Genomic DNA, 12,027 nt, shown 5'->3' with positions numbered 1-12,027 from the left:
CTAAACTGCGATGAGCACTTTCTTTTAAATTCTGTTCACTTTGAGAAGTCTGCAGGAATAAAAACCCCACCCCTTATCAAGAGATATCAATGAGCCTCTTGGGTTCTATTAACTCATCATTCCTGTAATTCTATCTTTATGGAAGTTCTTTGTAATTCTGCAGAAGATACATTTTAGGGTTTTTTTTAACCTGTTGGTAAGTTTTTCCCCCTCATTTTTGGGGCTGTTTAAAGTGCTGGCCCACTACTTCGGGGTTTTTTTCTTAGATTGATACATCCTGAAAACAATAACAGGTTTTAAAATGCAACACAGGCAGTTATTGCTTCCCAAAAGACAAAAATATATTTTGACATCAGATCCAGATAAGCTAATTGAGATGTAGGGCCAACACCCTAGAATCTCAAAAGTTTAAAGACAAATACTAAAAACTTATAAAATAGATGAACTGAAAACAACAGGAAATCAATATGCAGATGATGGGATACTGCAAAGAAAAAAAAAACCACTGTAGTCCCATGCCCCCTGGTGGCACAGAAGAAACAACCAGACTGAAATCTCTCAAATGCTGCATTAAAGATAGTGTGTACATATTTCTGTGTAAAACTAGTAATTTCCCTTTCAACATCTGTGACATTTTAAAAGAAAAAAAAAAGGTTTCTACTCAGAAAACTAATAGCTTATTATCCACTCTAAAAATAATATATATAAAATAATACTGATTGGGGCTTTCCAGGCTGCCCAACATAGGCTCTGGTATTTAGATTCCTAAGAAGCTGAAGTATAGCTGCCATCTATACAGATTATTATGTGCTTCACTGCACATGACTATAGTTCAAAGTTACCAAGCGTGTAAGCAGTTAAAACGCTGTTTACACCTATCCCACCACTATATAGGCTGCCTCTACAACTGTAAAATCAGACAAAGCTTAAACTTTGGATTCTCATTCACTTATGTTCTAGAAATATTTTACCTCTTACTACAAGGAAAGAGTTTTATATTGCTTAGCAACAGCCTGTCAACTACCTGGTCATAGATTACACCACCAATCTGCCTTATGTCATTTAGCCAATTATAGTCTCTCCAGCACTGGCCAATAACAGACACAGAAAAAAAAAACCCAACACTAAAAAACCCACCAAATATGTGTTTAGACTAATCCTTCTGCTGGCATATACTGCCAAATTCCAGCAGTCAGATACAAACTTCCAATTTGGAGGTAATTTCATCTAAGATGGACCTTTCATTTAACTTGTGATGCTTTAAACCTTCAAGTATCTACAATAATAAATAGTAAAATGGTAGAATTATTATGTGACAAAACACTTTTCGTTGTAAACTAAGTTCCCTGCTTCCTGTGACATGAGAAACAGTACTTTGTTCCCTGGTGATGTTCAAACAACAATTATATATGTTGCTATGTAATTCCAGCAATAATTCATTTTTAAGCTGGAGGGTTCAAGCCTACCTAGGACTCTGAAGAACAGTGACTTTGTGAAGCCTGTTAAAGTATGTTACTTTAACTTTGGAGGTAGATATTCTCTTATTTGGAGAAAGATATCCTTAAAAAGACCTCCCATTGTGGAGCCTAACAGAAGACATTAATAAAGACAACCCTGCTTTCTTTTCTGAACACTATGAGATGCATCACGCCTGTCTTCTAAAGCATTTAAGCATGCCATGTACCAACTCAACTTGAATGCAAAACATGAAGAAAAAAACTACAGTTAAGAACATGTAACTATGACCTCATGCAGTATCAAAATTAGAACTGACAGGCAACCAAATCTTTTGAGATTTTAAAAATATTTTCAATTTCTGTTGTGAAATGCATCAGCCATGAGTGTTAACTTTAAGAAAGAACAGTGTCACAAATTAGAAGTGGATCCCAGTTTTATGCAGTATGAAAATAGTTAATGTCAGGAATCTATTCTCAAGTTGAAAATTTCACATGGATCTACATTATGCAAAAGCTAGGTCATTTTCATTGCACATTTACCTTTTTTCCTCACTCATTTTAAATAGATAGGAGTAGACAATGCCTAGAACATAGTACTCAATAGTTAAATTTTTTTTTAAATATGAGCTAAACATGGAAAATATTGCAACCCTTCAAGACAACAAAATTAACACATGAAAATAAATGAAATTCAGTTTCAACATTTTTAGAGGAAGGCAACCAACTTACACTGCCGAACTTCAAATGTCAACGCCAAACAGTACAAAACAGTGAAGTACTTTAAAACTGTTTCATCTTATTGATTGGTAGTAACAGATGTTGATTTACTAGTAAAACAGATTAGAAGCATGTTACAGGGGGCATTAAATAGGTCTAAGTAAAAAATTAAACACACAGGTCCTCTCCATTACTAAAGAAGTACTCTTAAGAGTATTTTGTTTTAAAATAAGTTTTAAAATTTTTCCACACATTTGGGGGTGGGGATTTTTTGTTATGTTTTGGGTTTTTTTATCTGAGTAGAGATGCACCAATTTTACCTTAACCAACTCTGCCTGAAATTTTGTAATCTATATGGCTTTGTAGATACTGGATAGTAAAATTTGGCTAGCTGCACAATTGATAAACATCAGCAGACCTCCCCCTGACTTTACAGCATCAAGTCTTCTCAGAAACGAAGCAATCCTGACTTTGAGCCCTGCCTAACTACACAGAAAACTGGAAGTAGGCTGTCTGAGTAAGTATGTCTTACTCCAAGTGAACATCATTAAAGTATGCTCTGTTAATCTACATACTTGTTTTAACATAAGGAATAGCAACGTAAAGTTATGTGAATCTCCTGGCCTATACAACCAGTTAACAAGTTTATAACAACTTCAGTGTAAACTTCTTTTTTTCATTTCTCTCTGCCTTTATATATTGATAAGACTGTGCAAATAAAGATTTTATTAAAAAGCGAGAAAGGCATCCCTGCTGTTATTCCACAGCAAAGCTACTATTTCTACAAGAAGTGCAAACAAAGTACCAACAAATCCAACTGTACCAAAAGTAGGTGCAGCTGCATGGTAGAAGAATGGCATCACATAAGCAGCTCATCTGTTCACCATCCCCATGCTTACATAGGGTTGGACTTAACCAACAAAATCTTCCCATGTGAGGACAGCACAGATGAGCACACCCTCCTTCCATTTGGAACAAAAACTGTCCATACCTGCTAGCTGCACTGAGCAATGTGCCACTACCACCACATGAACCAGCTACATAACAGTTCCTTATGCTTCAGTCAGTCTGAACCTTTCAGCAGTTTTCATGCCCCAAATACTCCAAAGCAGCCTGCTTTCCCACTGCCCTCTGCTTGTCCTTCTCTGTTTGCTTCTGACACCAGTCTGATCGGTAGCAAGGACTCTCTCTAGAAAGGAGCATACTGCAATCCAGCACAAGGAGGGATGTTCAGTAACACAATGAAAGATCAAGCTACTTTATTCTGGGGAAGTGGAGAATGGACAGTTTCTCCTAAGCATTGTACGTTGCAGAAAGGATATTAGTTGCAACTGTCATTTCCTCAGTGAATGTTCACTCCTTCTCTAAATACAGTCGCTTTCAACAGGCCCCTAAGAACCATTTCATGAGGAAAAAGACAGCTAGCTCAAATAATTGAAGTGGCAGTATGATGGCCCATAGATGAGGAAATCTCATGGAAACAGGCAGGCAGAAGAGAAATCCACATGAGACACTTCTGAGGTTAGGTCAGCTAGAACATGATTATTTGTACCCAGACTCAGCCAGCAACCACGAAGTGCTTGGTGCAAAACCAGCCAGAGCCCATTCTCCTTCTCATCCACGTGAACAAGCAGAGGACGACAAAGTAGCTGGCAGTGTCTTGCATAAGAGGCTCTGGTGTACCAATGAGTTGCGGTGAAGAAAGAGTACCGCAACAAAGAGTGTTCTCCAGGGGATGTGGAATTCAAGTCAAGATCATTGCCTATACAGATTTACTGCAGTAAGCAGTGAGGAAACTGGACTCAAAGTCTCATTTTCTGGCTGCACTGAACAGCAGTCATCTTAATTTTCTGCACTGGCCTTGTCAATAACTATTTCCAGGTATATCTTCACAAATCATGTACTAACTTCACTAAAATCTTGACATAAACATCTGATCAGATGCCAGCATACCAATATGGTAAGACCAGAAAGCATTCTCTGTTCACTGTTAACAGCACTGTAGAGCGAACAGAACATACTAAATGTAGAATTAAATTGACACCTCCTGTACAGAAAAAGCAAGCAGGTAAAAGTTAAAAATGCAACCTGATGTAGCATCAAAGCTTAATATTCGAACACAGCATTTCAGCATATATTCATATTGCAAGGTAGGACATAGAACAAAAAAAAACCCCACAAATATACAATGCATTGGTCAAAAGGACAAGTCAACATTTAAAGCCTTTATTAATCTGGGCACAAGGCTTATGTGCATCTGTGATGATGAAAATTACATAAGTAACCTTGTTAATAATTTCCTACCTTTAAAGTACCATTCAAAAGAAGCTCACTTTACAAAGACAGTGGAATTCTTCTGAATTAACTGAACTACAAAAGTCTGTTCTCTCAGAAAAATTAGAAAGTTCTATTCCAGCGATGCAGAAGCCTGACAAATAAATTCTAAGAAGCTATGGACTTCCACGTTCTCTTTTACCAGAGGCAGCAATAACAGGAGTGTTTAATGAGCTATTACCCTAGACTTAAGTTTCATGTAATATATGGAGATAAAAATAAGGCATGCTGTTAGGGACTAATCTGACACCATCATCAGTGATCTGAAGGCAAGGAGAGAAAGGAAAGGGAGATGGAGACAAATCTAGAAATATTCCCTGTTTAAAGTCAATTAATGTGAAAAATGTTCACTACTACTCTGGCTGATATGTTTCAGGTTCATTTCCTTTTTGATTCCCCTCCCTGCCCTATACTGAATCTTTATTTAAATGGCTAGCAGTACAAAACTGAAGCACAGCTTACATGGCATTGAGTAGAGACATTTTAATAATGTTTGGTTTTATCTGAAAAAGTCAAAATTTAAAATAACAAAAGCATGTGTCAGACAAAGAAAAGATCAAGTAAGAGCAAACTAGGAAACTTCCTCTCTCCATTTAGTTTATATAGTTTAAGTTAGGCATTGACTCTAGGTAGCAGAAGGAAGTGCTTATTTATAGGCTATGTTACTACTTTTCTGAAACATACATTTTGCTCAACATTTTGCACCAGATTTACAGACTGTAATTGAACAAAGCTATTAGCTGCTGCTTGGTTGCTGCTTAGCCAAAACTTTACACAAAATGTGCAAGCAAAGACAAATAACACTCTATGAACATTACGAAGTACAAAGAATTGTTACTGACCTGTAATTATGTTCACAAAGACGGCCCCTCCTCCTTTACAAAGTACTAGAAGCTCAGCAGAACAAATCCTAAATTTTCATTATCTCTAGACTCAAGACCATTCCCATGACACTCAAAGGCTTTTAAATTGTGCACTTCCTAAGTGTTGTTAATAGGGTTTTGTTTGTTTTTTAAATAATTCAATAGTTTCAAATCCAGCAAGGTGATGATTCTTTCTGTGGATTTCTTCACTCAACATTCAATCTTCTCTGAAGTGACACTCACAAGAACGCTACTAAAAGTCACTGTGCCCACAGTTTTTCAGTGCTCAGAAGTCAGAAAATGACAACTTCAAAATTAGGTACAATCTTAATTGCCACTATTCACATTTTAGACTAAAACAAACATTTCCTAAATAGTTGATCATGCTGCTTCCAATACTTCTGCATACAGAAGTTCTGTTCCTTGTTACACAACATAGGTCTGAAAGCTCCCAAATGAGCTTATAAAAATACACCCATTACTAAGAACATGCAGCAACAAAACACGTGTATTTATAGTCCATGTAAACCACTGAAACCAGCCACTTGACTACAGCAAGGCACCTAGCAAAAATCTAGCTGGAAAAGGTGTTTATAGTGTGTCAGCAGCCATTTCAAAACAGGAAGTGTACAGACGCGGCGACACCGGAGGGAGCCAAGGTTTGCACTGCACGGGACTGGGGCATGAGCTGATACGCTGCAGTTACAGCCAACTAATGGAGACTCAGGGCTGACTGAAGGTAGTGCTTCCTTACAGCAGGGGAAGTACTGCCTCAGCAGTACTCCAGAGTAAAGTTCACAAGGTGCCCTTGTTCAACACACGGATTCAGAGAACTGCTGGTGTTTCTGCCATGTATTTCATCCTAATTTCCTATTACTGCTCCACCCTACCATGATTCATATTTTGGCCAGGTGGTACTACTATCAAATTATTGGCAAGCTCTGATGAAATAACACTCCATACTGCAACAATCACCGCTTGCACCATTTGTGCAGAAGTATTTGGTTAGATGTAGATGCCCTGAAAGCATGAATCCAGTAAAGAAGCATTAGCAGTACCACCAACAGCCAGGCCACTTAATGCTTTACTGGAAGGACACTGGAAACAAAAGAATAAGCCAGCTGCTTTTAGAGGAACTGTACTTGGTCACCTCTGTTCAATGCAATGCAACTAGTGAGCCCATAAAAGTAGTTAACGCACATGAAAAGATCAGAGTAAGCTTCAAATAATGGTGGTCAAAGGCGGGGGGGGGGGGGGCAGTTGGAGGGAAGAAAACACAGGGGGGCGTGTGTAAAGAAAGAGATCTCACTCAAATAAAAATTGTTTAGAAAAGAGAAAACAGTAAGGATGGAAGTTGCCATATATTTGTGCTTTGCCTTTTAATAAAGTTGAAGGGAAAGACCAGAGATAAAAAGGAGCAATCACTTGGTGCCATTCCAGTTATCAACCAGAATCATGGCAGACCCAAGTTTTAAAAATATATTTCCAGAAACAACCTTGTACACAGTGGGGAGATATGTCCCATAAAAGCCAAAGCAAGCTATGTGAAAGTGGTTAGAAGAAAATGCTCACATCCAAAGCATCACCTATCAGGTTGTAACAGAGGATGCTGCCTTGTGTCACTGTGTTGCCTTGCTCAGGCATAAAATACACCAAAAATGAAATCTCACGTGAAGACTACGAAAAAGCTATATATTTCTGAAGCAAGATACGCTTACAAACAAATCCTCCACTTCATTTTTTTTTAATTAGATTTTTAATGCATGCTTAGGTGTGAATCTAGCAAAATTTAGAATCAAAAGAAATATTGCACAAGCTCCTGTAAATGAACAGCTTTTATGGATTTGTTCTAAGTCAAGGTAAAGTTAGTTGAGAAAACAAGCCATGTTAGGCTAATGATTTTTTTTTTTTCTATCTGGGTCCAAAATACGTAATAGATTAATACGGGCTTATCAGTATTTGGTATTCATCTGTACACAGTAACACAGGTTCTTCAAGATAAGCTGCTTATGGACTTATTCCACTTTAGACTTGATTTGAATGTAGCTTCCATTCAGTAGTTATCAATTTAGCCTACAAATCACTTGTACCTGACACTTACTGCACAAGAGATGGCACAGGACTAACCACCACTCTGAACCTCCCTCCACTGTACAGTCACACAAGATTTCTCAGGGACTTCTGTGCTATTACAGACAAAAACCAATATACTCAACCATTTTTCCACTGTATTCCACTACAAGACTCTTACACAATGATCTGTACTGACAAATGGTACAATAATAATCTAAAAATGCACCTAAGGCTATTCCTCCACCTTGTGCTCCTCTCTGCACCATGCTGTAATGTTGTTCCTACCCTGAGACAGGACACTAGGACACATCGTATCCCAAGACATGCCCTGGAACAGGAGCATCCTATGGCTAGGAACAAGCTCAGGCAGAAAGACAGAGCTTGTGATACAGTCATTGTAAGAATAATATACACTTGACAACCACACAGGATCCATAAAGATATATGCAGGAACTGCAGAGGAAAGGCCAGTAAGTCTTGATCTCCGTGCATTATAGGTACCTAGTCTTCCCAAAATTAACAGGGACTTCAGTTCTATGGCAACGTGCAGATCTTCTGATACTATGATTTCAATGCACCACCAATGAGGACAAGGTTGTAAATCACTTTAGCTCCAGTGCTGTTATAGTTGCCACAATGCCACCTTACCATAGATAGGCGTGGATAACATGTGCCGTAAAACTGACTACTGATGCCAGCTTTTGCAAAACCCAACAACTAAAAAGACACAATGTCACCACTGCCTCCCAAGCCTGAGCACAGTTCCCATTTAGCACTGCAGTGAAAGGCATTTACAAGTATTTGGTTACAGAGTATGTAAAGGCATTTGCCTATGGATATTCACCCATCCTGGGAGATCTTGTCCAGACATTATTTCTGCAAGACACTTCTGTCAGCATCCTTGAACAACTACCTGAACTCTCAAACCAGAAAGCAAGCTCCGAAAGGACAACTCTTGACTACGCTGGCAGAAAAGCAAGCCTGAAAAAAGACATGTTCACAAGACTGAGTCTGACACAAACTACCGCGAGACCACGCAAAGAGAAGGTGCCTTGTCTGGAAGAAAAAGTGGAAATGAAAGTGGAGCAGCAATCCTAATCACTTATTTTACTACTGGTATTAGGTACCGTGACACTTTAGGTGAATGCAGACCAACAGGCACTGCCAGCTGAAAAATTCCAACTCTAATCCTGGCAGAAATTAAATAAAAAGTCTAGACAGACAAATGCTCATAAGCTAAACAGGAGACTGCTTCCAGAGGTACCCAGTTCTCTCCTCTGAGCTTAGTGTAAGCCACATAGGTCAGCAGAAAAAAACTAATCAACATGCAACTTCCAGGACATGAAAGGTGATTTGTGTTGTTACCAGAACTGCACAGAGGAACAGCAAAGCTGAAAAAATAGCACATTGTCAGAACAGAAAGAGGGATGAAGTGAATCAATCCAATAATTTGTAAAAAAGAGTATCAATTCCTTTTCCTAAGCAATAAAAGTTCTGACCTTTGTCATCAGGAAGGAGAATGCCTTCTTAAATCTACAGACAGACAGACAATCTACTGCTGCCATAGCTTTTCACAAACAAAAACAGCTTGAAGTTTTTACATCTGTGGCTAGTTTCACTTACAGTACACTGAGTTCTGGCAACACTGCACTGACATAAACAACTTTTTGTCAGCTGAGGTAGGATTAAAGCTGTTCCTTTCAAATATTTTTGGTGGCTTCATTCCACTCTTCGTCTTTTGCATTTACTTTAAACTGTTGTTACAGGGATCTGAAAGCATTTGCTATGTGTCAGAGGTTTTCCAGTTGTAACAAAGTGAAAAATTTCTACCCTATGGGCAGCAAAAGGAAATGACAAAATCACATCAATTTCATCCTTAACTTCCTCAAAGGATAAAGCAGTAAGAAAAGAAAAGGTAAGTGTTCACAGAAAGGAAGGACCAAAACAGTGACAGACAAAGGATTCTCCAGTGAGAGTCAGCAGCCTCAAAGAAATTTAGGTATGGAAAAGGCAAAAAGAGTAAACACTGACAGACTGTTCTAGAAGACTGAGGGGAGGGAGGAGGACGGAAGGAGAAGTGTTTGTCTCTAGCTGACTAGATCACGTAGAAGGAAGAGGTATGACAACAGATTAAGGTACTAAACCCTTGGTCACAAGAGATAAGACCACGATACACTGGAGACCAGTGTTGCACTGTAGGACACAGACAGGAATTTCCACTGCAAGACACTGACAATGGAAAACAAAACATGTCTAATAAATCTTCCCTGTTCACTCAAGTAATTCAAATGAAAATCTAACCTTAAAAAAAAAAAAAAAAGACCACCCATGTATGAGCTTTCCTGTTCTATACTTTACCTGGATTAAACTCAACTGGTGGTATAGACACATGAAGAGATTTCCTCATATATGATACTGACCATAGCAGCAGCTGTTACAAGGTCACACATGGCATTACTCTCCTGCCAGACTTATATATTGAACAGATACAGCTGCTGTAGCCAGCCTTGTCTTGCTTTCTTCTCCTAAGCTTCTTTCCCCTTCTCTTAGTTCCTGCAAAACCTACTGTCTGACCTCTGAACTGTAACTTGAAGGAATAAAGGCAGAACAGATCTGCACTCTTTCTCTACACATAAGGCAAGATTTTTATCTTCACTGTTAACAAAATGGGTTCAACTATTACTTTTGCATAAAATAAAAAATTAGTGATTCTATCAGAGAGACAATTGCTACTTTTTTAATAAGCCTTTTGAGTTCTTCTACTCACTTGAAGCCTCACTGCTGTACTAAAAAACACCTGCATTTATCTTATTTCCCAAAAAATAAGTACGATACAAGCACAAACAAGCTGTGACATTACTGTCTATAGTTTTATTCTGGTCTGTTACTATAAGAAAGCTGTTTATACACGGCATTATTCTGCCATTTTGCACAGCATACCGTGTGCTCTCTGAAATACTTTTTTCCTGTCGTGGTTACACATTCTTTACTAGAACGCTACCACAATACACAGCCTGTAAATTCTCTCCCACACCGTCAACAAGGGAAAGTGAGGAACTGCTTCGTTTAACCGTACGGTGCAGCCAGGTATCAGCCAGTTACGGCTCCAAAGCAAGGCTTACCGAAAAGGAAAGCAGTAACATAAAGTCAGCATTTCTCTAAACCCACCTGTTGATGCCATGGCTGAGGTCTACCCCCGAGTTCTCAGCTTCCCCTGTCAGCTCCTACCCGTCCACCGCACTGGTTTCCACAGTGCAGAGCAAGCCCCGCGCTCCGCTTTCTGCTGCCTGCGCCGGTCCCGAGGAGGACGGACGGACGGACGGAGAAGCCGCAGCGCAGCACCCAGCCCGTCCCGCCCGCGGCGAGTCTCCCCGCCAGCCACCCCTCCGCACCGACCCCTTACCGGGCGGGTGGGCTGCGCCCGCCTCCCCGCTGCAGCCCCGCGCCCCCAGCCGGGCCGAGCCGCCAGCAGCGCCACCCAGAGGCGGCACCGCCCGTCCCCCGCCCCAGCGGCCCGGCAGCGGCGGCACCTCGCCGCCGCCCCGGCCCCGGCCCGGAGCTGGGGGGGGGCCGGGGGGACCGAGCCGCGCCGCCACGCCTCGGCGCTCTCCCCCCCCCCCCCCCCCAGCAGGGAGAAGGGGAGGGGGCCCGCTGGCTGCACCGCCGCCCTCCCCTCCACCTCCGCCCCGCCGGCCCGGGCGCTCGCCCACCCGCCGCGCCCCGGCCGCCGCCCCGCTCACCTTGGGGAAGGTGCCCTCCCGCCGGGGGCTCTTCGGGTGGTCGAAGTGGCCGCGGTCCAGCATCAGGTAGAGGGAGAAGATCACCACGCAGAAGACCGCGCTGCCGAACACCGTGAACTGCCGGCTCAGCTTCATCTCCGCGGCCGCCGGGCCGGCCCCGCGGCCGCCGCGCTCCTCCCGCCGCGGCCGGCGCTCCCGGGCCCCACTCGCCGCCCCGCGCTCGGAGGGGAAAGTTCTCCCGCCGCGGCGGACGGCGGGGACCCCAGACGCTGCCGCCCCCGGCGCGGGGCAGCCCCAAGTCCTCTCCGGAGAAGTGCGAGAAGTTGCCCCCCCCCCCGCCCGCCCGCCCGCCCGCTCGCCGCGCCGGGGCGGAGAGCCCTGCCGAGACCCTGCCGCCGCCGCGGCGAGAGGCGAACCGATAGTTTCAGGGAGCGGATCGGCTTCCCGGGCAGGTTAGCGCCCAGCGGGGAAGCGGTGGTTGGCGGTGGCGGCGGCGGCGGTGGCGGCGGCAGCGCTGCGGGGCCGACCGAGCGCCGCTGCTCCCCCCCCTCCCTGCCTGCCTGCCTGCCTGCCTGCCTGCCTGCTTTCCTTCCTCCTCCGGCCGCCTCGCTAGCCGCTCCGCTCCTCCTCGTTGCCGGCAAGCGGCGCCGGAGTCTAGCGCCTCCTCCCCCGCCCGGCGGCCAGAGCGCTGCCGCCGCCAGAGCACCGCGGGCCGCCGCACACACGCTCCGCGCCGAAAGAGCCCCCGCCCGCTAGCCCCGGCCCCCGCCCCCGCCGCCGCCGCCGCCGCCGCCGGAGCGCCGCGCTCCGCCCCCGCGCACCCGGGCGGGTGGGCGGTGCCGC

The 12,027-nt window shown here is 43.3% G+C and overlaps 1 protein-coding gene across 2 annotated transcripts in view; it reads right to left on the bottom strand.

The window, feature by feature from the left end:
• Positions 1-11,487, bottom strand: part of MAN2A1 (mannosidase alpha class 2A member 1) — a 128,388-nt gene extending 116,901 nt beyond the window's left edge. The window contains exon 1 of one of the 2 annotated variants that reach the window (XM_075020578.1): positions 11,185-11,487. In XM_075020578.1, the coding sequence (XP_074876679.1) occupies positions 11,185-11,319 (135 nt within the window). In that variant the 5' untranslated portion in view covers positions 11,320-11,487. Of the gene's footprint in view, positions 1-10,612; positions 10,730-11,184 lie in introns of those variants that run through there. The other variant, XM_075020579.1, reaches the window with a different exon arrangement.
• Positions 11,488-12,027: the final 540 nt, after the last annotated feature.

This window comes from Buteo buteo, chromosome Z (genome assembly GCF_964188355.1).
Source record: "Buteo buteo chromosome Z, bButBut1.hap1.1, whole genome shotgun sequence".
Taxonomy (NCBI): Eukaryota; Metazoa; Chordata; class Aves; order Accipitriformes; family Accipitridae; genus Buteo; species Buteo buteo.
This window is presented reverse-complemented; position numbering and strand designations above follow the sequence as displayed.